The 27,924-nt window shown below is 44.3% G+C and overlaps 1 protein-coding gene across 1 annotated transcript; it reads right to left on the bottom strand.

The window, feature by feature from the left end:
- Window positions 1-27,924, bottom strand: LOC119441648 (ribonuclease H2 subunit B). Its single transcript, XM_037706250.2, has 10 exons — window positions 27,658-27,924; window positions 27,023-27,085; window positions 26,393-26,497; window positions 25,626-25,690; window positions 17,635-17,746; window positions 15,261-15,431; window positions 10,058-10,139; window positions 5,140-5,200; window positions 4,171-4,251; window positions 1-1,603 (listed from the first exon to the last, which is right to left on the bottom strand). Exons 1-10 carry the CDS (start codon window positions 27,731-27,733, stop codon window positions 1,514-1,516), a joined length of 906 nt encoding a protein of 301 aa, XP_037562178.1. The 5' UTR covers window positions 27,734-27,924; the 3' UTR covers window positions 1-1,513.

The raw sequence follows: 27,924 nt of genomic DNA on the forward strand, positions 1-27,924 counted from the left end.
TTAGTTACCTCATTTGTTCAAAAAGAGGTGCATTTGGCTTTTATTGAAACGAGATTGTAGTTAATGGCAGCTTGCCAAGGTGTGTGAAAAAAATATACATGGAATAAAACAAACAACCAACCACGCTGCTAAAGAGCATGCTTTTTATGAAAGCAGACACAGCCAACAAAGCTTTTAACATGTCACTAGATAACAGTGTGTACAGATTAGCTTCTAATCAGAGCAATGATATTCATCCAGCCAGAACTGGAGGGAGCGTCCACCTTCTAGGAGTGCTTGGGTTCAAAGATGATGGGAGTATTAACTGGTGAGCAGTGGAGATCATGCAGCAGGAACCAATTTCAGTCTTGGTAGAAAAAAAAAAGCAGGGAAGAGACAAAGACAGAGTCGACACACACATACCTAACATTACACGATAAAGTAGAGATAAGCAGCACGATAGATTGTAATAGATATAGTAAAGCCTAATTAGCTCAGGCGAGCTAAGTGGCTACTTTTTTAACCAAAGGATGCCATTAGCAATCATCAACAACACTGCTCTGATTTTCGCTTAAAATGCACCAGCTCAAATCTAATCACTTCACAGACCATGCAAAGCAAGTTATTAGCTGTCCACTAACCTGTTTCTAAGAAAACTTAACCCAACATGACTGCGATGTGACCGATAATCAAAAGTGGACAAGCAGACTACCATTTCTTTAGTCCTGCTGCACCATACTGCATACCTTGTTTCACTGCTTCTATGATTCACATTCAAGACACCACATTTTAAAATCACCTCCAAAACCTCTACTCTTAAGTCACAGCTATATAATAGTACATATTTATGACCAGCCAATACCTGCGATCACTTTTGCCTTCCGTTATTCAACAGTTCTTTATAGTTCCCTCACCAATGCTTCTTTTACTGACTGCAATAAATTTTGCAAATACCTAACGATTGAGTAACTCAGCATAGCTTTTGTTATTTTAATTTGTGTAAGCACTGTAACCAATCACTCTGGAGTCAAACCTGCAATGACCCTAGCAAACTGCATACTGTTCGATTAAACATACTATACAATCACTATGAGCCCACACATAATTTGCCTTTGCCTCTGACATTTTGTGCCGAGTAAACATTGTTTAGAGTTTCGGAATTCTACATTGTGCATTTATCTTTTTATATACATAATTTGTTTCCCCCCAGACTGCTCTTACATATGAATGTATTGCCCCAGCTTATATAACTCCTCAGGGCTTTCCGGGCAACATTAACAAAATGAAGCATCAAAATGGCCACTGCGCAGATACTGAACAAGGCACACTAGCTCATTTCTAAGAAGATTCTGTTAACGTCATATGACTGTGATGTGAATGAGAACAAGTGAAAGCTGATGCACGTGTGGAAGCTTGTCCCTGACCCTATGCACGGGCTGGGTTGTTGGAAGTTCCAGCTCCAAAGAGTGGAGTGTGCAGACAGCAGACAAGCCTTGCAGGACTTTCACTGAACCAAGCGCTTGAGATGTGCCGTTCATTTCTTGGCAAAGAAGCTTGAAATGCTCTTCATGCCTGTCTTGTCTGCCTTCTGCAGTTTCTTCTGGCTGGCTGTCAGCTTTGGCGCCTAAACAAAACACAGAATGCAAGTTGTGAAAAAAGATGCCCATGCAAACTGAGGGTTAGGCTACACTGATAGAACAACAATTATTATTCTGTGTTGAAGTCGATTTATCTCAATACAGTCAAACCTTACCGTAATGAAGTCGCAGCTGACAAAAAATGCCTTAACTATATCCCATGTTAGCTACAAGTAGGGTGTCGAATTAAAAGAAACGCAGTTTGGCTTAGATTTGAGTTGAAGCAGCTTCGGTTTCGTTCTGGTTCGGAGAAACCTGAAGCTAGAATGGTCTGTCTGCAAACTGGTTAAGCGCAGTGCATATACCAGAACTTTTTAAAAATTTCCCATCCAAATGTGCATAACACATCGCGAATAAGCATAATAAGCAAAAAGAAATGTTTTGCGGGAACTTATTCAGTAACGGGGGGAAACACCAGGCAGAAAACTGGAAGTGGGCTTCACCCCAAGCTGCCTATGGCTTCGTCTGAATCTTGTACAGACAGCTCTCATCATATGTGAACCATACGTGAACAGAGGTGAGCAGCCTTGTCTAGAACGCGAGAACGGCGGCTTCCGGGGCTCTCCGGAGCCAGCCAGTGACGTCTAACGGTAGGTGCTGGGCACGTTTGGGCCCAGCAACTACCGTTACAGTGTACGTCGCTGGCTGGCTTCGGAGAGCCCCGAAAACCACCGTTCTCGCGTTCTAGATAAGGCTGCTCACCTCTGTACATCAGATGTGTGAAACCACTGCAGCTGAATATATTGCATCGGCCTGTCTCCTCTGACTGTGCTTTCAAAGGAGGGTCGCATGCCAATTTTTTTCTCATCCCGTGTTGCTGCTCTAAACCAATAAATGATGCTTGCTGCCTGTTATTTGTTGTTGGCCAAAGACATTTAGCCAGAAACTTCGTACTCAATACAGAAACTCGGCAAGAAATTTTTTTTTTTCTCGCCCATAAAGGGTTCATTGTAAGCATCTTCGACACAGATCTGTCAGGCTGGGTGGCAAATCTTAGAAGTGAGAACTGCTCCAGCCAAGGTTAAGAAATTCCTGATGTTTTGGCACCATTTCGATCCCTTCTTCAGGGGGTGACTGAAGTGGTCGAAGAAACAGCACCCTCGAAACACCCGTCTTTTTTGTGTTGCGATTACTCCTCTCTGTAGTGTTGCGAAGGCAGTGGGTGTATACAGGGGGGAGCGTCCCCAACGACTAATGGAAGTTGCCGTGAGTATGATGTTGCTATGAAATGAAGCCATATTACGAGGCCATATGCAGTTGTCCAACAAACACATGCCAACATTACAGTGCAAACACTTCGTCCGTAGGGCAATCATGTTACAATGTCCGTGTACCGTTTCGGAGACAAACAGGACGTCCACCAGACTTCCACCGTGGACGTCCCAAGGTTATAGTTCACAGACCTTTTTTGACTTACAAATGAGTAATTGTCCACCAAAAAGCTTTGACTTCGAGTTGCCTCGTAAGAGAATTATGTAAGAGAATTAACATCCCATGCTATCATTTCTGCAGATCACGTGTGTCTAGTACATTGCAAACTTTCTGATGCAATTTACTTTCTTTGATAACTTCAGTTAGTTCAATATGTTGGCCACTTGTACTCAGCGCACGGCCTATAAGAATGAAGTGGAGTACACTGGACTTCTGCGTGCGTGTAAAATGCAGGTGCAATTAATGTATCTGATGCTGCTGGTAGGGCACTCTGCCTGTTGCATCTGTCACACAGGGCGTTCTGCAGAAACAAACATAGCGCAAAAGGCCTTGACATGTCCATGAAATGTACACAGCACATTTCCATGACATCCCTTCGGACATGCAAGGGATGTCCGGCGGGCATGGAAAGTGCAGTCAAATGTTTGTGCAAGGGACGTCCGCTGGATGTTTTGACACATCTTTAGTATATCCATGTCCTGACAGTGGACATCCATAGGATATCCAGTGGTCATCATTGCAGTCACTGGGATGTCACCAAAAAAATAAAAAGCCACATTCATGCGATGTTTCCACTGGGGCTGAGCCCTCCAAGGAGCTCATGCAGCTGCATTTTTTGAGGTGCATGAAATGCAAACATCTCCACAATACCAACTGCATTTAAACGCTGACACACAATCCATGGGAGTTTGCCTTCCAAGTAAAAGGCTGTGCAATTTAACACCTGTTTTTCTAAAAAACCCCCAAATTTCACCCTAGAATAGCAAATAGTGGGAAACTAAATTTGGTACTCTTGGAATTCGCAAGGAACATAATGCTGCTCCGCTTCGACGATCGCTCTTGGTCGCACAGCGTGCTTGAGACGTGCGTTTGCACAGCTGCTTGTAATTCAACCATTTCACTATATCTGCGTCCGTGGAAGTTTCCACTTATTGTCTTAGTATTCTTTCGCGGCGGCCGTGAAGTTTCGTTATAATGAAATCATTTATAAACACACTTCGTTATATTGCGGTTCTAAATACATGGCATTCTATAAACAGAAGTTATAAAAAGTCAAAAACTTTGTTATATAGAGAATTTTGTTACACTGAAGTTTGCTGTATTGAGGCTTAACTGGATTTACCTTAGCTGATTTCAAGAGGCCGTTCTTTGGTGTGCCTTGGCTGTAGTCTTCCAGTGGCTCCACTTGCTCGGTCTTTTGTTTCTGCATAGAACAGGTCCACTCAATGCCAAGTCAGTTTTATTGGCTTAAAGAGGGAGAGAGAGAGAGAGAGAGAGAGAGAAATAACAGGAGAAAGCCCGGGAGGTTAATCAGAAGAAAGACTTCTGGTATGCTACCATACACTGGGGAAGGGAAAGATTGAAAGCAAATAAAGTAAATTCCCGGGGAAAAAATGGGGGGGAAGACAAAGAAGTATCAGAGTTTCTTTAATTGGTTACTGAAGCGTAGAAACTTCACTAGCGCCTTGACCGACCTCTGGTGTGATGGGTGTACAGGCTGGCACTTCAGTATTGCATGCTCCAAAAGCGGTCGATCATTGAGAAGGGCTAACACTGCAGTTGAATCCCACCACATCGAAATTGATGCGGTGCATGAGAAATATTATTGCTGCAGAAATTCACTGCGAAATTTGTAAATAACCATGAAATGTGGTTCATTGGCACAAAATTTAATTTCAAAAGCCTAATTCTTGCTTGCTTGTGCTTACTAGCAAGCAACGATGTGGCATAGTTTTTGCAGTCAGTGGTGACGTTGTTGGCATGCACTTCAACGATAGTTCAAAAATATAAATTCTGGCCACACTTGCTCTGCAAAACTTCAATGAAGTGAAAATGCCCCCATCACTGATTTATTGTAGTGGTAACTTTGATGCAATAAGTTCTATGGGACACTCGTGGAAAATAAAAGAAACTTTGTTGTCTGGAAACTTTCATCTAGCCGGTATTTGTTATGCAGGAATACCGGCAGTGCAATGTTGCCACTATTATACACAGGTGCAGAACCTTTGGAATGGAGGGCAATGTGCTGGTTATCATGAGCTGTAAAAACCACAACTTGAACGCGCATGCAAAGTATCGTCCACAACCATACCTTAAGTGGAGGTGAGCTTGGTGTTTGTGCCTTCTTTTCAGCTGCAGGTTTCTTGTCCAGGCTGCGAGTGACCAATATGTATGAGATATAGTTTACACAATTATCACAATGTTTATGCGAGCATTGAGACAATATTTATTCATCTCTCTGCCTCTACACACACACACACACACACACACACACACAGATATTGCTGGCAGCAGTGCTGCTTTAGCAGAAGGTTAATGTCAGCAGATTCTTCAAGAGCATCAACAGAGCTGAGCACACGGCAGCAGTGCGTGAAAGATTCCATTCAACAATGGGCCGTAAAGAGCTGCAGTTCATGCAAAGTATGGACATGTTAGTGACTAGTTCTGAGTGACCTGTTACTGTGCAGGTAATAAGCAAGCTTTGCTGTTTAAGATGAAGCTTCACCACAGGAGCTCCTGTTTAATTACACAGGAACGGAGAAATAGTTGTGCTCGACATATACTGCACCGAAATTGATGACGTTTGGTGCCTTTAATAGAAGTAAAAATCTAGTCACAGTAGGAAGCAGACTTTTTATTTAGGCTGTCAATTATTTCACAAAGATTTTTTAATTCCGTAAAATTAAAACGAAGTAGCTCATACATCAACTCTTTACGACTCTAACTCGAAAATAAAAAATAATACTACCAAAATTCTGTAAAGTGCACCTATTGAGACATCTAAAGCAGACAAAATTGATACACCGCTCTAAAATATATATCAGTAATTTGTGGGTAAAATTTAAATTAGATTCTGGGGTTTTACGTGCCAAAACCACAATATGATTATTATGAGGCACATCATAGTGGAGGACTCCAGATTAAATCTGACCACCTGGGTTTCTTTAATGTGCACACACTGCACAGTGCACAAGTGTTTTTGCATTTCGCCCGTATCGAAATGGGGTCGCCGCAGCTGGAATTTGATACCGCGACCTCGTGCTTACCACGGCAGGTCAATTTGTGAGTTGGATTATCGCAAATTGCTCTTAAACATTGTAACACTTTAGCATTAGCTGCGAACTCGTAATCAAACTTGTTTGCTTTAGATGTTCTAATGGTGTTTGCAGAACGGCAATATATCTGTTTTTGGTGCAGAGATACGAATTCATAAACTTGGAGCTCCAATTTCTTTTACACATGCCACTTTTCAGAAATTTTTGTAAAAAGGTTGAGGCCCTAACACAAGACTATGCTTGTGGTCAGTAGAATTCAGCTTTCTCTCCTAAATGCAAGAAATCTCATTCAAATTGGTTAACACTTCCCTGCCTGCAGGAAAAGCCGCAGTTTTTGGGGCAGTCTGGTAAATACTTTTTTTCTTATCACAGAGCACGCTTGATACTAAAGTATAAAGTATGAAATAGAAGAGGAAGAAATTCTCTTTTTTTAACGGTACTAGGTCGAAACAACGTTTATTAAAAAAATTTTTGAAAAAAAAAATATCTGAACAAAATTTTTGTAGAAAAAAAGAAAAAGGCATATAGAAATGCCATTGTTGCTTCTCACAAAAAATGTAAAAAAAAACCATCAGAATATACATTTGCAACGCAAAGAACCTGTGCAATATTTCAGCAAACATCATCTTTCTATGCAAAGAATTTCTTGTCATATAAAAGAAAATGTTAACCCTAGCACGATGCCAAGGTCGACTCTCGGCCGTCTTCTTGCGCGAAACTTAACATGCTGCCCGGCTGCCGGCCAATGATCTCTACCGAAGGTTGTTAACACCCTGCAGATAAGAACTGCGACCTTTAGAACATGCAGGATATCGTTATATTGGCACAGGGCAACTTTGAAGCGGTTTGGTGAAGAAAGCGAGACTCTGTTCGTAGATGGGACAAACCAAAGTTGTCTTCCGCGTCAGTGCTGCTTCCAAAGTAAGAAAAGCTGGCATGCAGATGCATTAGAATCAGCAGAAATTAGATGTTTCCGTGCATGAGTGGCACGCGCCGCTGCCATCTTGGAAACTACGTGCGCTTAACTTGTCGACCACGCCCCTTTTCCGGAAGTGCTTTAAAAATTCGCTCGTGAAGGCAATAGAAAACCGAAACTGACTAAATAGTTCCTTAATAACCAAATAAATGGCGCTAGCTGTCCGAGAGTGCTCGGAAAGCGGCAAAACAGTAGAAATTTGCAGTGGGCTATCGATGAGAATAGGCATGGACAGGAAAGTGTTAAGTAGTTGCCTATACTTGGGGACAACTTTTCTTGGCAGAGCAGGGAAAGCTATGGAACCGAAGTGCAGAGTCTCCTTACGTGCCAAGAAAGAATTCCCTAAATTCCTTAAACATTTTCACATTTACCTAGCTCAAGTAAATTCTACTTGACTTATTATCATGTTAACAATGCTACGTGAAGCCGTACATGATATACTATAATTGTTGTGCTCTTTGAAAATGGATTCCTTGCATTTATTTATTTTTTATTTCTCAGATCCCACAACATTCTTTTTGAATACCTTTTCTGTACAGTAAACGGGGTGCAGGCTCACGGACAACCGAGCTGAGGGGCGCCTTTGTAGACAGACGTGATAAAGAGACTTTTGGTGAGAGCGTAGTTCTCGCAAACATACAAGATCTTGATATGGCATTTTCAATGGTAAGATCAATATATTGTCAAATTTTATACAACATCCAGGGCTATATCGGAGGTTGTGAAGACGGGCAGCGGGCGTACACAGCGTGCAAAGAAAACCGAAACTGGCACCAAAAGCAGCTGCTAGCTGCCGCACTACTTGGTGGAGTAACACGATTGTGCAGCAGCTCCACCCCCTGTAGCCTTCGCTTCACTGCCAAGATAAGTTGTCCGCAAGTATAATAAGAGATATTTTACATTCACATACATTTGAATAGTGAAATCAGAATTCACCCCAAGGTACAGCTTCATCTTAAGCCAATTTCATTGAGATAAAGCATATAACAAAGAGGAAAGAAAAGGGACAATTTTATGGTGAAGGCAGAGTGTTTGCCGATCTAGCCACTTTAACAAATTAGTCGGCATTAAAGTAGTGCTGTGAGAAAATAAAATGAGTGGCCAAATGCTCAATTTCACACATAGCTTTGGTTTTCTCACGATAACCGACATTGTACACAGCATCATACATAGCACTCTGAGAAATCAGTTGGCTACTGTACTACAGTATAGACCACTTATAACGTAACCGCTTATAGTGCAGTACCCGACATAGTGCGGTCTTTTCAGACTCCCGTTAATTTTCCCATAGCACTCCATGTATACACGTATCGCTTATAGTGCAGTTGCGGGAAACGAAATACCGGTTACAGTGCGTCTGCCTGGGAGTACAGAAGTCAGCGGAGACGGCGAACGCTCCCCTCAAATGGGCACCCCAAGGAGTGCTCGAGGAAGAGACGAAGTGGAGGAGAAGGGTACGTGGTGCAAACGAACAGCCAGTGAGGCTGTAACCAGAATCTTGAGTGCGAGTCATTAAATATCACGGCGCGCATAGCGAGCGAGGGCCACAAAACTGCCAACGCCAGGCCAACGCTCGCTTCACGATAACGGCAGTAGATGAAACTTCAGGGAGCGGGCGGCGCCGGCACGGCACGGCGAGGGGCGCACGCGGAGACCGTGGAATGTGAGGCAGGAGGGCGGCAGGGAAGCGGATTTCACCTCGGCAACTCCGCCGCTTCGGTGGCTCCCCTCGCCCTCTCTCGTAGCTCCCTCACTTTCGACTATCACCGTGCGCACCCGCCGCCGTGCAGGCGCCGCCGCTCTAGCTCCCCGAAGTTTCGTTTTCTGCCGTTATCGGGAAGCGGGCATTTGCCGGCGTGGGCAGTTTCGTTGGCCGGCCTTGGAGAGCGCCGCTGCTTCCTTCTGCGCCGTAGCAGCAGCGTGCAAGGTCAACACGTGACTAGAAAGTAGAGGAAGCATAAAGGAGAAAGAAGGGTCCACTGCCATTTTCTACGCGTGGCTACGATAGCGTGGCTGAGATGTCGGCACGTTCAGGCATGTTCTGGCACAACGCAGAATCGGCGACCTTGCCATCTGAGAGGGTGAAATTTCCGCCGCATTTTTTTTTCTTTCTTTTTTTTTGTTTTGTTCGTGTGCGACATTGAGGGGTCTCTCCTAAGCTTTTACTCTATGGCGGTGCCGGAGCAATGCCGGTCGGAGGCGTTGCCGCGTGATTTGGTTCGAAATTGAATGCAAACGTTCTAGCGCCATTCCTCGACTGTCGCATATGCGTGGCGGCTCGGTGCACATGTTTTGCATATGTGCGGGCCTTGAAAACTGTTGCTTTGGTTATAGTGCGGTACCGCTTATAGTGCGGATATTCGCGACTCTGGCGACTTACGTTATAAGCGGTCTACACTGTAAAGGCTGAACAACAGGGAGCCATTATATAGTAGCAAGCAAATGTGAACAAAGCAAGAAGCCGTTGAAACATTATTGGCAGTTCTTTTGAACATGCATTAGATTTCAACCAGCTGAATGTCAATTTACTAAGGAAGGACCGAAAACTCGAATAATGTATCTAAAGTTCAATGTTCCCTCAGGCTGCTATAGTTAAAGTACAACGAACAATACTTAATTCCAGTTCATTAAAGAATGTGTTGACTTTATTACGCGTTCCACGCTATCAGTCCATACTGAAGAGATTTAGGATTTATTTGAACATAAACACTAACTTTTGTGGAATGGGTGAGAATCACAAGCGCGCGTTAAATAGGTGTGACTTAGAAATGCAATATGTCCATTCTGTGGAGCTCTTTCTCATATGTTTGAAATCTTGTAGCACAAAAATCTGACAGTGTGAAAACTTTGCTGACAGTGCATTGTACTAATCTTAATGAAGTATATAGTGTATAGAATAGTAGTGTATAGAAGTATAGTGTATAGAATATAGTGTATATAGTGTATAGTGTATAATGAAGTGTATAGAAATCACATACCCCAGTGATGTCTTCAGCAATGCGCCCAAGGCGGGTGGGACATAGTCGGCCACTATGGAGTGAGCCGTCACCATGTAGTCCTCTAAAATGAACGAACAGAAGGAAGCACGTGATGCAAGGTATATTGTATGCCTCAAAGTGAGGTTTGCTGGAAGAGAAGAGCTGAGATATTATCTTAAGCCAGTGCACTCTGGCCACGAGTGAAAATGAGAGAATGAAAAAAAAAGTTGCAGTGGCTTAGCTCGGCTATGCCAGGATATACGTAGCGTTAGAAAAGGTTCAGATGATTATTCTTAGCTTTCCTGGTTGTCTAGATTGTCAAGGATTAGCTTGATTGTCATGCTTACTGCTGCTGCAACGACACACACGCGGTATACGTATTATGTGGCACATGTATATAGCCTTCTTCTGTTCATTCCTCCTACGCTCAACCGCTAATTGCCAGGCAACTACTTCGGGATCCGATGAGTCAAGCTTCTCCGTTCTTCTGCGCTGTTGAGCAGCATTTGCGCTCTCCTTCTCCATGGCTATACCACACTGGCAAACGCCAGTCAGAAGCGCAGCGGCTCCAGCGCAGTGTCAGACGGCGACTGCACAGCGAGCGCGCGCCGGCGCCAGTGCGTCTACCACGGCTACGACGTCACTCCTCTGGAATGCGCAGACCGGCGGCGGTGAGTCGCGCGCGGCGGCAGCGGAGTGCGCGAGAGGTGCCAGCTCCGGTGCGCAAGCCGTGTGACATCACTGATCCTTGCGCATGCGCAGCACGGCTCTTGATGTGCCGCGCGAAACGGGCTTGGCTAGGCCAGTGTAGCTAACGCTACAAAAAAAAAAGACAATGATATAGTTGAGGCACGGTGTAAGAATAAGCAAGAGAGGTGCTGACACTCTCCCCCCAAAGCGCGCGAAAGTGCCGCCCGCTCGCGTCCAGATTATGTTCGGCTCGGTTACAGCTCGGTTGGCGCCGTCGTAGACGGCGCTGCAGAATACGGTCCCAGCCTCGGCAGCAAGGCGGGCAAGGCGCGTGCTGCCGCGCAGTTTTGAAGGCACGATTTTTGTTCGCGTGCATTTCATGAGCTTGTGTTTGGGTATTGTCGCCACGGGCCCTCAACAAAGGCGACAGCGGCCTTCTGAGGGGCGTTCGAAATGGCTAGAGAGTGCTTTGTTCCGAACTGCTATTCTGGATACCGGACTTGTGCGGAGCGTGTGCCTTTATTCAAAGCGTCGTCCGACAGCGGTCATCTAGAGCAGTGGCGCCGTGAAAATCTGAGGGCAGACCGAACTCTAATGCCTACCAACCATGTCTGCGCCGACCATTTTTCAGAGGTTACGATATCAATGGCATATTACGCAGAGCTCGATAAAGAGATTCCCACCTTATTTCCGAACTGTCCAAAGAACCTCACACGGTCAAATAAACCTCGAAAGCCGTTGCGGAAGCGAGAACCTCCTGTGTGCCACAGCAGTTCATGCAAATTTTGTTGCATGTACAAGATATATACTGGGTGGTTGAACTATCATGCACCGAGGTAATGTCTGCCGTCGCTTGGAGATACTCAGATTATTTTATTGCATTCCGCCTAATTACATAATTATTTTCATAATTGATTAATCAACTTTTCTAATGCTATAATTTGATAAAAAAACGTGTGAACAAGAGAATTGTATAGCAACATGGAAAACTCCAGATACAGCTTTCTGTTGCTCAATGCGTAATACATAAAAGTGTTTTCCTAGCGTGAACGAAACCCGCGAATACACGCAAAATTGCCGCGCGACTGGCCGCTCGAGGCACTTTGCGTGTATTTGTGTTCTTCTTTCACACTCGGAAAAACAGTTTTACATAGCGCGTATTGAGCAATAGAAAGCTGTATCGGGAGTCTTTCATGTTGCTCTACAATTTTCTCATTGACACTTTTAATCTAATTATAATATTTGAGAAGTTGATCAATAAATAAGACTAATTATGAAATTAGGTGGAATGTAAAAAATAATTGAGTATCTCCAAGAGACGGCAACAGCATTACTATGGTTCTGTCCAGCTACGCGACATTTGCATATTTTAAAATCTTTGTGCACCCTGTATAATACTGCTGTTTTCTGTGCAGATGTGTGCCTGATTTTCAAATATGTTCCATCCTGGCTACTGAATTTTTTTTACAATGCACGTGCGGTGTATATTACACGCTTGCATGTTTTTATGCAACATTTTTCCATTGTGGGAGTGTGTGAGAGCGTAAGCTTCTGGGATGGTTATCCCCTATTAAAATTGAGCTGCTTCATGCACAATTTTTTTCGTATTGTGTCTTTGCAAAAAAAAAAGGTCTATGGGATTATTGTGTGGTGGGTGTAAGTGTATTTGTGGACAGGCTGTAGCATGCATTGTCAAACACGCTTACATTGGCACATTCTCATATGCAATTTAAGAAAAAAGGCACCTTTTTTTTTTCAATCTTGTAAGAGCCACTCAGTCCTCAATGGATGAAAGCCAAATGAATAATATACACGGTCTATCTTAAGCGGAATTAGAATAAAAAAGGCATTTGCGGAGGTTTTCATCAGTAAACTGTATAAGTGATGCTCTAATCCAAGATAGACGCCTGCCTTCATCCCACCTAATAAATTCCTATTTGAAAGAGTTTTTACATAGCTGATGTGCATTCTCATCATAGGTTCTAGTCATGAACAGCCACTTTGCTCTAGTGCGTTGCATATCGCAAACTTGCACCGTTTCACTTCTTAAATTATATCGCGGCAACACTGAATTCGCGCAATGATGCTTGAACGGTTTTCCAAGTATGAATGGAAGCAGCAATAAGCATGAAATAAATTTTCCGGTGCAGTCACTATATTTTTTTTCATCGAGGCGTAGCACGTGGGCTAACACTTTTATTTTTTGATGCTTGGATGAACAGCTAGACCGGACAAAAACTGCGCGCGAGCGGCACTTGAGTGGGCTTTGAGTGCTGCCCGATAGATCCGTGTTCACGTCATTCACGCCCTGCACAAGGAACCTTCATGTTAGCAAAGCATTAAGCCTGGTACCCTCATCACTTTAATTTGAAATAACGAATTTCCTTCGCGTTTTGAGTTTTACTCACTCCACTATACGAACGAAAATTTAGGGGACGCAGAGCAATGTCAAGCCGCCGGCACTGCTAAGCTGGGACCGCTGACCGCCGCGCCATCTATTGGCTCGCAGCAGAACAACTCGGTGCGTCCGCGCGGTGCCAAACATAATCTGGACGTGCGCGCATGCGCAGTGTCAACACCTAAATGTTCTTACACCGTGAGTTGACGACATTAACACCGAAAACACCTGTAACTATGCCCACTGGCCAAGCTCTGCCACAAGAAATTCACAATGACACCTGAGGGGGGGGGGGGGGGGAGGTATTCTGTAAGAGTCCACCTAGTGGACGGTCCATTTCAGCCGCTGCTGATTGGCTGCAGCTGCACGATAGGAGAGGAGACAGGTGCCTCCAGCCAGTCTCCTTCTCGCTTGTGCAGCTGCAGCCAATCAGCAACAGCCGAAATGGAAAGTCCGCTAGGTGGACTCCTACAGAATACCCCGCTGCTGCATGGCAGACTTTTGGCTACAGGCCCCAGGTGACTGTATCAGAAAATGGCTGATTGTTTATACAGTGTAGACCGCTTATAACGTAAGTCGCCGGAGTCGCGAATATCCGCACTATAACCAAAGCAACAATTTTCAAGGCCCGCACATATGCAAAACATGTGCACCGAGCCGTCACGCGTATGCGACAGTCGAGGAATGCGGCTAGAACGCTTGCATTCACAGTCGAATCTCGTTAATTCGAAGCAAATAACGCGGCGGCGCCTCCAACCGGCATTGCTCCGGCACCGCCATAGAGTAAAAGCTTAGGAGAGACCCCTCAATGTCGCGTGCGAAAAAAAAAAAAAAAAAAAAAACGCGGCGGAAATTTCACCCTCTCTTACATGGCAAGGTCGCCGATTCTGCGTTGCGCCGGAACATGCGTGTACGTGCCGACGTCTCAGCCACGCTACCGTAGCCACGCGTAGAAAATGGCAGTGAACCCTCCTTTCTCCTTAATGTTTCCTCTACTTTCTAGTCACTTGTTGACCTTGCACGCTGCGGCTACGGCACAGAGGGAAGCAGCAGCGCTGTCCCAGGCCGGCCAACGAAGCTGCCCATGCCGGCAAACGCCCGCTTTCCGATAACGGCAGAAAACGAAACTTCGAGGAACTGGCGCCGGGCCAGCTGGAGTGGCGGCGCGTGCACGGCGGCGGGCGCACACGGCGACAGTCGAAAGTGAGGGAGCGACGAGGGAGGGCCAGGGAAGTCACCGAAGCGGCGGAGTTGCCGATGCAAAGTCCGCTTCCCTGCCGCCCTCCTCCTTCACATTCCACGATCTCCACGTGCGCCCTTCGCCGTGCCGTGCTGGCGTAGCCCGCTCCTTGAAGTTTCGTTGGCCGGCGTTGGCAGTTTCGTGGCCCTCGCTCGCTATGCGTGCCGTGATACTTCACAACTCGCACTCAAGATTCTGGTTTCAGCTTCACTGGCTGCTCGTTCGCACCACGTGCCCTTCTCCTCCACTTCGTCTCTCTTTCTTCCTCGAGCACTCCTTGGGGCGCCCATTTGAGGGGAGCGTTTGCCGTCTCCGCTGACTTCCGTACTCCCAGGGAGCCGCACTGTAACCGGTATTTCGTTTCCCCGCAACTGCACTCTAAGCGATACGTGTATACATGGAGTGCTATGGGAAAATTAATGGGAGTCTGAAAAGACCGCACTATATCTGGTCCTGCACTATAAGCGGTTACGTTATAAGTGGTCTATACTGTACATGAGCCAAAAGGACAGAGTGTGCCTGCTACTAGGGCGCCGCAATTTTTAAGGAATCTTTGAAATAAATACATGTGATATTAAAGGGGTGCTAAAGGCATAACATATCAGGGCAGTAGCACGTGGCACAGCATGGACTCCGAACTTTCAGTCAAGCACTACACAGGATTCCTGTATTGCACTGATGCATGGGCTACGTATCTTCACCTGTCTGACTGTGCAACGTGTTCGAAGTGCGATTTTCTCAGCAACGCAGTCGTGTCTCAGCATGGATTGGATTGCCGAAACATTTTCGGGACAGCAAGCTATCACTTTAACTAGATTCAATTGTATATGCCTTCACTGCCCCTTTAACGAACGGGCAAGGGATAAGAAACCTACCGCTTGTAGGCCTGGTGTCACGTTTGCTCCTGACCAGAGCAGCACTGACACACGCTGCGCCGACCTGGATGTCGGCTGACTCTAGCGCAGCTGCGACGGCCTTCGCCTTCTTGGTAAGCCAGGCAAGGCACTTGGTCTCATTGTAGCGGTACACTTGATCCTCACCCAGCTCTGCAGTTGTGTCCAAGAACACAGCAGCCAAACAGAAAATAGGATAAATAAAAGTCACTCATGGTGTTTTACATTACAAAAGAACTTTGGCTACGGGAGCAGCTGTAGTTATGGGTTCTGGGTTAACTGTAATTCCCTTGGGATTCTTGAGCAAGCACCAATATTTCAGTATGTATACAGCAGAACCTTGTTATTTCATATTTTATGGGACAAAAAAAAAATGTTCGAATTGTGAAGGGTATGAAGAGATTAATAAACAAATGCTTACTACATCAACACACTTCCATTTTTATCAGCAAATCCTGTTGCTATTTTGCACGAAAGCAGTGCGGAAGCTGCAATTCTCGTCATCTTGCAATCGATTAGCGCTCAAAGCGGCGAAGGCTTCGTTACTTTCTGCGCGGTGCGGCTGAGGCGCGAGACCCTTGTCCTCACCGAGAGATATTTTGACAACTGCACGCACAAGCCGCTCAAGCGCATTGCAATGCAGCTGGCAGTTTTGATGTAGTGTTGCAGTTCGTGGTAGAATAGCTCTTCATCCTCAACAGCTTCCGCTGTGTTTGACATTCCATACACACTGCATTGGGTAAGAACGAAACTACTGTCTGCCGCAACCACCGTGGAGGGAATGGTGGTCGCTATGGACGAGATCATGGAAGGCGATTGCACAGTGCTGAAGGCCCGTGACCAACGCGGTGTCATGCACGGCGGTAAACATAAGAATAAAGGCTATAAATGCACAAATAGGCACGAAGGCATTTGTTCCTGTACAGTTTCCGCCGATGACTATGGTGATGCAGACTCCGCTGTTTCGTTTCTGTTGAACACTAGTACTCCTCTTGCTCTTTCGCGCCACACATTTACGGCGCTCCACGCTTGCTGCATCCCGAGGGCTGTCCAAACTAACCAGTGTGCCGCCAAATACGTCAGAATTAATGAAATTTTGATGCCATTAAATAATGCATATGTTTGCAGGAACCAGAGGAAGAGTCCGAATGATTTTTTTTTCCAAATAAAAAGGGCTGAATTAACAAGGTTTTACTGTACAATCATTTTTGCGATCTAGCCATTTTAGAACATGGTCTCCAGGAGCTGAACCTGTGATTTCAGGTTTAGCAGTGAAGTGCCATAACCACTGAGCCATACCACGTGCGCCCCCAAACGTAAAATAAATGGGATTGCCAACATGAAGAACAAGACACTGTGATGAGGCTAGTTGTAACCCTAGCCAGCGTGCCCGATTAGTCCCCTTCCATGGACTTTGTGATCAACGACCCGTGCACCGCTGGAGTTGGCATTCCCAGTGAGAAAACATTTGAATGATTTACCGACACTGACAACGAGCTCGACCACTCTGCGGAATTAACCAATGATAGAATCGTCCGTTAAGTGATGCTTGAGCGTGGGTAGCTGGTACTACCCGTGTTTTGGCCGCGGGCTATGAAAGTTCTGCTTGCGGGGCCTACAGGCTGTATGTTGTGCAGCCCTGTGATAGAGAAATCATTCACTGATGTTACATACCTAAGCCTAAATTGGATCATGTTTGTCGTGCAGATGTGCGGCAATCATGGTACGGCGAGGTGAGACTCATCACCAATGGCGCCCTGTGAAACCACTACACCCTTCGACCGAGTGTAGCAGTGAAAGCAGTGATGACCATATTAGGAAAAATTGTTTTTCCAGAACTTTGCTTTGTGCCAATAATTAGGCAAGCCTGTTTAACAAAAAAAAAAACTTGGCTGCAGCTGTAGGTGACTATTCGTGCAGGTTTTGAATTCTAGAGTTTTACGTGCCAAAACCACCATTTGATTATGAGGCACACCATAGTGGGGGACTCCAAATTAATTTTGACCACCAGGGGATCTTTAACGTGACCCAAATCCATGGGACACAGGCATTTTCGGGTTCGTGCAGGTAACTTGCATGGTTCACTATTTTTCCTTTCATGAGCATTAATATATTTCCAGCTGGGTTATGCACACTGAAATATGGCACCTTACAGATACCCTGATGTTAGCTGCTTTTATCACAGAATGTACTTCTAAGAATGTACCTTCGAGGTTAAGAAAATAAAATAAACTTAAGGGAATTGACACATTTCTATCTTCTGCCAGTGTTATCACATAGAAGGAGAAGGGTTACTAGGCTGACCCAAGCATGTGCATAAAATATTGCATCAAGGCACCACAAAAGGTAAACACACCTTTGACATCTGCAATGTGCCGCATACGGTTGCTGCAGGAACGGATGACATTGACCAGGTGAGGATACGAGTTGTCCTCTACAAAGTCCTCCAGCGGCCGGAACTTGTCACTCTGTCACAGGAGAGCACATATGAATGAAGTGTTGACAAAAGGAAAAAAAGCAAGCAATCAACGAAGGGAAGACCATTTTAACGAAAAGACACTATCAGAGAGATAACTAGAGACCAGATTTTAGGCAAATGCCTTTTTTGTTCCTTGCGCTCCTATCGCCCCACTTTGATATATGAGCATGAATTAGAGGTTAAGGGCTTTTATAGTGTTTTTATAGTGCCTATAGATGCCTATATTCAATATCGGCGCCTATATGAACACTATTTAGCCTCAAGTTTCGCTTTCGAGTGCAGTTAGAGACCATTATTCATGTAACCGGGCAACATTAACTCTTTGGAACTCTATGGGGTTCAACCTAGTCCTTTAGTTCAACCAAGTCCCGGAAAACAACTGCTAGCAGCATTGAAATGGGACGCGCCGGCCAGCATACGCCGCCGCGCTGACATTGCGCGAGCGGTTGGCGAATGCGAAACCGCGGACAGCCGTCAGAGGAAAGGAGAGTGAAGAGCAAAAGAAGAAAGAAAAATGAGATGTGCACGCGGCTTTTGTTTTGTTTGTAATTTACTTTTTAAGGTGTTCACCACCGTCGGGCGTTCCTTCTCAGCATACAAGATCATTCTCAGTGACTAGAGGCACAATTTTGAATCCGAAAATCTGCAGATGGTGGTAGTTTGCTATTGTTTCCACAATCTTCACAGTGATTCTTAGACTACGTTCCGCGTACTCTCCAAACAGATTTTTTCAAACACGTGCACTTCAAATGGGCGGAAGTGTATTTGGCAGTGTTGGGACGTCTGGTCCGTACAATTCGGATAATGTCATTGTATATGAGAAAATTGCGAAGAGTTGTACCTAACAGTCCTCATGTAAAAACATGCTGATTTCTTGATAAATCGTAGTCCATTTTGCATTTGTTATTTGTCTGTTTTTGTTGTGTCCTAATTTAATTACGTCAGGCAGACATAAAGTATCGTTTTTAATCAGTATTCCCAGCTTTCAAGTATTCTTTTTCATGCCTGTTTCACTATATGCGACGCTCGAGTACAGTGGCCACTAAACATGAATATGAGCAGTGTGCTTATCGAATAGAAGTTTTATGGGACAATTACACGGCTATGTTCAACTGTTGGCGCCTTTGTGCCATCATAGACAATAACATTTCTTGTTTTCCTATCGTAGATATAGGCCGCGCACGTCTTAGTTTGAAATTATTTGCATTCATGTAAAAATTTATTGTGCCTATATTCACGACATTGTAGGCCTAAAACGTTGTTTTGCCTGCCTATTTTTGGCGCCTAAAACGTGCTTTTTTAATGCCTAAAGATCTGGCCTCTAGAGATAACATGCAATTACAAATGTTTACAGTGTAGTAGAAGATGGGAAGGCATGAACAGTGGCTTAGTGATGTTGCGTTGCATGAAGACATCCACTGCTGCACCCATCGTTAGGAAATTAACCGCATGTGTGTTGTGGACACGTTGGGGCCTTTGGCTGCAGCTGGTCAGACAAGAAATATGGCCTCTTTATGTGGTGCAAAGGTGGCGTTATGAGGTACAGCTTGGTGTTGAATTTCAACTCCCCTGGGACGAGGATCGCTGACCTATAGAGCACCTCCACTGTCCTAAATGTGAGGTTTAATTGTTGCGCAGAGCCTGAAGGGCATGGAAGGCAGCTTCTACCCACAGTGCTGTCACTTGAACTATGAGCTCAGTGATGCATTCAGTTGCCAGTGGAGGTGTTTGACAATGCCGTTGCTCACTCTGTGATAAGCCGTGGTTTGGTGAACCTGCACGCTGAAGAGTTGGGCCAGTGCAGACCCACATTGGAATTTGCTGCCTCGATCAGTGGTTAGGTAAAGTAGCCTGCGGTTGACCTCATCGATGAAACTTTGGAAAGTCTGTGCCGCGCTTTTTAAGCGATAAGGCATGTGCAGACTCAAAGAGGCCAAATGGGGTTGTCACTGCAGTCTTTAATGTACAAGATCGACTAGATCAATCTGATGTTGTAGATTTTGGCGCCAGCAATACGAGTGCACACGTCATGTATGTGGGGAAGGGGTCATAGTGTAGGTGTAGTAGAAGTGTCGCCATTCAATGGCACATAATTAACACAAGGCCGCCAATTACCATTGTCCTGTTTTGAAACCATATAGAGGGGCAAGGACTAATTGCTAAAGGAAGGACAAATGGTGCCAAGCTGAAGCATGTGTTCAAACTCACGGTGGGCAACCTTTTAATATCTCTCCAGCAAGGCTCCATGTTTGTTTTATGACAGGTGGACCGGTGTTGATGATGCAATGCGTAACCTTGTCCGTCACACAGAGCTCATCGTTTTGGGGCTTGGCGAACCAGTATCTCAACTGCGCATCTTTTTATAGGTGGAAACAGGCCAGAACTTACAGATGCCGGTGAAAAAGAGGTTTAACTGCATGCTACACACAGTTAGGGATGTGACATTGTTCTATAAAGTTAGAGACAGACAACTGTTCACATAGAGAATCGAGATAGCCCTGCTGATGGAAAGATTGTGGTTCGTATTGACTGAAAAAAGCATTGTACTCTTCATTAAACAACAATTTATATTTCTAGTTGTTCACAAAGTGGTGAAAAATGAACATGGTGCCACACAGCAAAAGTACAACAACAGGATTCCCTATCACATGACATTCGATTAGTGTATGCGGCTCCCGGGTCTTGTTCTAATATTGAAATGCAATACACTTTCGTAATTGAAAGCTTTTCTTGTTATATTTTTTGTAACTTACAACATAGGCAGAGTTTTCATTTATCCGAGGGGGGGGGCGACCAACTTTCCGAAATCTACCTATGTATGTATGTATGTGTAAATATATATATATATATATATATATATATATATATATATATATATACCCTTTGCTAACAATTCTGCATTTCTCGCTTTATGGCGAAAGCAATTATATTGACACTCTAGGCAAATTTGCGTAGTTGTTGTCGCCATGATGTTCCGTATTAAATCCAAAAGCCATATAAATGAGTGACCCATACACTGTGAGTGCGGGGAAAAAGCACGTAACAGTGAGCAGAAAAGGCTGGCTGCTTAATGGCCATTATCTTCCGACACGCTCAATATTCAGGTTAGTTGTAAGTCACGTAATCAAACGCGAATGAGAAGGACAGCATGCGTCTTCTCCTCTAGCTCAGTCGCAGCTGTGAATGACTGTGCGCGGTTGACGCTTATGCAGCCCGCGTGCCATATCTAATCGTTCGTAATCATTGGTGGGTGCAATGATAAATGGCGAGCAGGGATGGCTGCTAACTTCATGCGTGCTGTCTTCCTTGCCGGGCTGTCTTTCCGTGCCCCTAGTGTTGCAGAGTTAAGAAATAGAGGTCATTGCAGATCACTGAGAGAAGCCGTCTGTAGTGGACATGGAAATAGGCAGATAATGATGATGAATCTAATTTTCGGAGTTGCGGTGAATCATGCGGCTGTACGAACTGTTCGCCTCCGCTGCCGGCATTCTTCATATTGCTTGCGTTGTGAAAGCGAGGGCTCGAGGTCATCCAGTGAGGTATTTAGAGGTTTACATAGTCCATGCATTGCACTATGCTTGCTATTTTAATTTTAGCTGAATGTTTATTACAATTTATATGGCCACTATAACTAACGTACAGACTTGTGGAAGGGGCGCACTTTTCTGGCGTGATTTTGATGGGCCTTTCATGGATCCGGACCATTTGACCTCATTGTTCCAACTACGAGTATGAAATCCGCCGTAAACCTCCGCGATCTCCTCTTGACATCCAGCAGCGACACGCGAAAGTACGCTGCGCACGACAATTCGTGGTTGAGCCTGATCAGAATCAGCGCACGGAACGCGATTGCTTCTTGGTTGGATGTCTCTTTTTTTCTTTTTAATATTGACTATCAAGTTGGGGGCTCTTACATAGGTGCGATCCTTACAAGGTAAGATTTTTCCTTCGTGTAATTGTCTTATACTTCCCGGCCAAACTGCACTTTCTTTTTTTTAGTACCTTGAGTCCGAGTATAAGCGCTGCTGCGCATGACTTCTAGACTTTTATTTATTTTGATTTCGAGTGAATCCGGCTTGGCATCATTTTGGTTACCGAGTTAATTCTATATACAAGGTGTTCCAGCGAACACTTTCAAAAATGTTTAATGGTTGCCTGTGGCAGATAGCACAATTCTAGTTCATGAGCTCGTCTACTCCAAGAGGCGGACATTACTTGCATAACAAATTGAAATGCATAATTGACAAATATACTAAATTAACCAATTATGTTTTAGCTAATTACCTTATGGCCCATGTTGCAATTTACAAATTCTAGCCATGGAGATTGCAACACTTGGAACCAATTCTCAGGCTGACACCAGTGTCGAGATATTAATACACTAACTTTGCGGAGAAATGCATTGGCGTGCCGTCACTTTCTTAAAAAAACGTCGTTTTATGCATCGAAGCACAAAAGTATCAATAGATATATAAATTCTGTTTTTTTTTGTGCCAAAAACACGATCTGATTATGAGGCACGCCGTAATGGAGGACTCTGGAATAATTTAGACCACCTGGGATTCTTAACGTGCACCTAAATCTAAGTATACGGGTGTTCTAGCATTTCGCCCCCATCGAAATGCAGCCGCCGTGGCCGTGATTTGATCCCGCGACCTCATGCTTAGCAGTCCGACACCATAGCCACTCAGCAACCACGGCGGGTAAGTACAAAATTAACAGGAACGCCAATGCATTTCTCCGCAATGTTGGGGAATTAATATCTTGAAACTGGTGCCATCCTGAGAATTAGTTCCTCGTGCATCCGCCTTGCGAACTCCCGGGCTAGAATTTGTAAATTGCAACATATGAGCCATAAGTTAATATCTTCAAAACCTTACTGGTGAATTTTTGTTAATTAGTCGATTACGCATTTAAAGTTTTTCTGCAAGTAATGTCCGCCTCTTCAAGTAGACCAGCTCATGAACTAGAATTGTGCTATCAGCCACAGGCAACCTTTAAAATTTTGTGAAGTGTTCGTATTTATGGCCTCTGCAGGCAAGAGGCAATGTTTCCATCCCTAATGCGTAAATGTTGTAAATAATTAGAAGAGCTTTTCTTTTGTCGCCACTAGTTAGCATTCATTGCCTACTGGAAAGAGAATCAATATTGAGACACATATCAGTCAGGTGCTTTTCACACGCCGTTGATAGAAGACTCTGCCGAAGGGGTGACTGAAGTCTGCAGGTTTTTTTTTTTTTTTTTCAGGGTCAAAAAAAGCATGCACAGTAATTTGAAGTGAGGTGAACATACATCAACATATTCATTCTCTAGGTGTAGGCTATCTATTTAGTTGGCTACCTCCTTCTCTTTAAAAAATACAATAAACTATGTCCTGTGTATACATTTAAATATATTGTGTCTGTCCCATGGTGTTCTCAGCTGAAATTAAAAAAAAAATGTTAAAGTGAGGAAACACAGATTAGGTAGCTGCCGCTGGTACTTCTAATACACTTGTCCTCCTATTGTCAGGATTTGCTGAAATAAACCGAAAGTATAAATTAAAAGCCGTGCACGTCCGCACCAACAATGATGTCGTAAACTTTTAGCCACAACAAAAGTGAAAAGGTAAATGCAACGAAAATGAATCCTCAAATCATGTGGGCAACAGAACTCCGGTAATGACACTTTAGGGGCAAGGGGAGGGGGGGGGGCTCTGCCCCCCCCCCCCCCTGGGGAAAACTCTGGAGGGGGCTCGAGCCCTGAAGCCCCCCCGTAGTCGGCGCCTATGACTTACAATGTGCAGCTAAATCTTCTATTGCTGTGGGTATAAAAGCAGTGCTGCCTTCACGTGGCGGCTTGCAGTAATGGGGCCTTTCAAAATCTCGGTTAAGATCTCCATCATGGCTGTAGCTGCTGACATTCATGGAAATGTCACGATTAGGTGCTTGTTTGTATGGATTTAAGTTCTGCTTTCACATGCGAGCTAGAATTTCCAATTCCAAATTGCCGAGATTTTTGAGCAACAACATATTTGCAAACACTTTTTGTTTGATTCCGAAAAGGTGCAAGACACCTCAAAAACGAAAAGGCGCAGGCAGTGCTGGTTTCGGTGCACCAGGCTGTACCCACTCAGTGCAAGGTTCAAGGCTGCACTGCACTGTAGCGGCACCTTGCCTTACACCCTGTGCAATCGAGGGCCTAGGTGCAGCACACTGTAAATAGGTGCAGAAACTTGGTTGAATCGATTAGACCGATTGAAATGGTGCGTGGTGCTACCGCTCTGTTTTGAGCAAAAGCATAGTTTCGTTTTGGACGAGTTGGCTTGGCTGGTCTATTGACAAAATAAGGGCACCGCAGACGTAAGCCATGATGTGTAATCAGGAAAAAAAAAAGTGAAGTGGTAGAAATCCAAGAATGGTCGGTACAGCAACGAGCCCTTATTGCAGCAGCTTATTTTAAAAGTGCATGAAAAAATCAAAATACAGATGGTTAACGAAGTTGCACTCACTCCTGCGAAAGCCTCCCAGCGCTCTGCTTTCCGAATTCGCCGAGGCAGGCTATCGGCATCGCTCTCACTTCTCTATATTGCTGGCATCGGGTAACTCATATTTTAGAGATTGCTCAGATTGAAGAATTCTGCTTACAACATACTTTTGGATGTAACCGCTGTAGGTATAAACAATTCCGAGAATGAGCTTTTCGTTGTGCCATAAAAAACTGGGTCCTCACAAATCGTTTGTCAGTCCCTTTAAGCACTTACCACAAACACTCGCACTAAGGTTAAGGTAGCTAAGAAAATCTGCTCCCAGTATGCCCAAACTGATGTCAGCCACCATGAACAACTTTCGTACAGGTACCCTAGTCCGATGTCTATTAATGATCAGAGCCCATACGATGCGATGACAGTGTTCTTAGCTGCAGGCAGTGGATGTGGACTTGTCACACTTGCAATCTCCAGCTGTGGCATGAACAAGGGAAAACTTTGCTCCAGCACTGATGAGAAGCTGGGTAGCAATGATGCTATTGGCCATGAAGAACAGGCGGCTTGAATAAGGGGCCCATGCCACATGTTAGCGACAGGCCGACACGTTTCTTTCCATGAAAAAGGCTCGGTACAATGACTGGCTAGCTCACAAAAACGACGGTGGTAGCAACAGAACCTCCTAGCACTTAACGAGGCATTTGTTGCAGCAAGGCATGGACGGTTGCTACAAATTCACGATGTTGATAGCTTTTGCCCAAGGAAACAAACGCTCGAAAGTGTATGTAAATTTACCCTAGCATTATTTAATGAGTATGCTCCAAGTATAACAGCTGCACCCATACAAGAGTCATGCCTTGAACTTTTAGAAAGAAATACCTCAGCAAAGATAACTTTATATTTTCCGCATGCATCAGAGTAGTACTCTAAACTGTAAAACATTGAAAAAGGCACCTTACTGCAAAGAAAGTAGGGAAACTATCCCAGCCATGAAAAGTTGCAACTAACGCCGTGTTCCCGAGTTTCATACGTGTTCGTGTTAACAATCCATCACAGCATATACCAGTCCATACAGCACTTTGATAATTTGAAAGATTTTGCAGAAAAATGTTACATTTAGAGAGAGACAGACCAGGGGGACATATTTACAAGGGAGAAAAAGAATACATAAATAATACAATAATAGCGGTATATTTATTTTTTTCACCAGTGCAACAGCCACACCTTGTGCAAAATCTTGGTAAACCACTTTTTCTTTCTGCTAAGTTTTACGTTTCGATCTGCTTGCTCCATAAAATAAGTTATTTTGCTCAACTGACTCAGTGTAATGCTATGGGTTAGCAATCAATCACGCAAGGCTTACATAAAACTGACACACAACTTGTGCTCAAATATAAACCTGTACCTTTTGCAAAAGAGCCACAGCAAAGAAGAGCGGATCCATTGGAGTGGCAACATACAGCGACCCATCTGTTCATGCACGGAGAGAACACACGTCAGACACTGTCACTGCAAAAGTCAAGAATAGAATACACATCCTTGACACAGAAATAGAGATGAGATATAGGCTAAGTTTCAGTGAGACCTTTATGAGATAATAATCAACTATCATCCTGGAGGATGTCTAATCCTTCACAGAGGTAGCCAGGAATGGAATAACAATAGTGTGGTAGTTCTCTACAGAGCAAGGCAAACTGTCTTCAGAACTGTGATTCTAAAACATTGAACAATACAGTCATTATGTTGCTTCAAGTTGAACCTCAGAATTACTAAGCAGATTGAAAGTTATGTGTATTATTCTTCAAACACGACAGTCTTAGGTAAGAGTGCAGAAAAGTGGCTTGTGTAGACTAAAGGTACTGTAGCACACCAAATGCACAAAATCAGCAGCAATGAAAATGTGTGCAATTCTATCCTGCATTGAAAACTAATAGAATCTGCTAACACTGAGTCTGGTTTTGAAAACAGCTCGCAAGTATGACGCTGCAAGTGTGTGACAAGTGCCAGCCAGCTGTTTTGTGCAAAAACAGCAGGCAGCAGTTCTCTTAACAACTTGGGAATACTGCGCTGGTTTAAATAAAAGAAACAAACAATGTGTTTGAATGCATCTGCAATATCTCTAAAAACAGGTTGCGTGTGCAGAATTTCTGACAAGGCATGGTCATGCATTACCTGGTTCCACAAAGTCGTCCACGATCCAGGATCCCCGCTTCTCCTTGAATTTTACTAGCTCTAGGTATTCGCCTGAGTCAGCTTTCAGGTACAGTGATGACGCCTCTAAAGGAACAGGTGGGGGATTAATTTGAATAGTCTGTAACGTAATACACCATTTGAGCAATAGTCTTCAATGAGCAAGATGTTTATAGAGGAACTACAAAACAAGCTAACGTAACAAGGAGAGAAACACATGCACTTAAGGATTATGAGTGCATTAATAATGAAACTGTCATTAAGGCAACAAAGACATGAAATAAAAAATTGACATAGTAGGGGGAAAATATTTCAACAGGAACCTACACGGTCTAACCGAATTACACTCAATTTTCGATTGTGGCCAATTACACCCACTAGAAAGCTGCAAGAAGCCATCAATTATCAACTGTGCATTAAACAAATTCACTTGAACTGGTAAATCATCTTTGCTACGGGAAGTATTCTATGTAAACAGGACATGCCAGGCCAATGCACTATTATTGCAGAATCCAAGATAATAGGCATATCGGTCCATTTACCCATTGTACACAATAATTATCGCAAGACACAGCAAAGTCTCAATATGAAATGCACAAGCGCGAAAATTACCCGTTTTTGGATGTGGCAGCGGTACAATATTGTGTGTTTGTTCGTCTTCCGCCGCGTAACGATCTGCAGGGGGAAAAAAAGGAGTTATAATATACCTGCGGTGATTTCAACCAACATTTTGTAAGCTGCTTCAAAGAATAAAAGTTCAAAAAAAAAAAAAAAAGGCTACAAACTGGCGGCATCAGGAAACATTGTATTACAAGCATACGTTGGGCTATTGATGCAACCCTCAAAGTACTAAAGGATACAATGCACACGGAGAACGCCAGTAGGACACTGTCATGTGAGCTCTTATGCCAAACGTCGTGCTAACACTGCTCGGACGCTGCCCTAAGAAAACATCTTTGACAACATGTGAACTGTTTACTACTGCGGCTTAGAGAGAAAGTGAGAAGTGCATAATCGCGTGAGCGTTTTCCTTTTTCCTTTCCCTTTTTTTTTTTTTTTTTTCGGTGAACGTTAGCGGACATCATACTGAGAAGCATCTGAGAAGCATCTCTTTAACGCACGCACTTGTCACTTAAAAGAAGACAGCCCATCATGACTGACCAAGGCTGCACAAGTCCTAACAGTACTTTTTCACAGAGTTAGCAAATATGTGGTTCTAAAGAAAATGCGCAACAGGTTGGTCTCACTTGGCAGCACGAAGAATCTCAGCGGCTCCTGAGAACTTTCCGACGTAGTAACGTCACCGTTGCGCTGACGAGGCATCACCGATCATATGTCTGACGGTTTAAACGAATAAAACGCAAATGCGCTTACGCCGCCACATTTAGCGAACACAATCAGTTGAAATGCGTCCGTTTGTTTGAACGTCGCACGGTTCACGATCGAGCACACTTTACACGGCACCTCCGTAATTTCCGCGGGAAAGTGCAAACCCAGTGTTGGCGCTGCCTGCT

This window comes from Dermacentor silvarum, chromosome 2 (genome assembly GCF_013339745.2).
Source record: "Dermacentor silvarum isolate Dsil-2018 chromosome 2, BIME_Dsil_1.4, whole genome shotgun sequence".
Taxonomy (NCBI): domain Eukaryota; kingdom Metazoa; phylum Arthropoda; class Arachnida; order Ixodida; family Ixodidae; genus Dermacentor; species Dermacentor silvarum.

Coding starts and splice junctions, on each gene's coding strand:
- LOC119441648 (XM_037706250.2), bottom strand. CDS start 27,733: ATGCCTCGTCAGCGCAACGGTGACGTTACTACGTCGGAAAGTTCTCAG. Junction 26,498..27,022: donor GCTGCCACATCCAAAAACGG/GTAATTTTCGCG, acceptor CTGTTCCTTTAG/AGGCGTCATCACTGTACCTG. Junction 17,747..25,625: donor CTGTGGCTCTTTTGCAAAAG/GTACAGGTTTAT, acceptor CTCCTGTGACAG/AGTGACAAGTTCCGGCCGCT.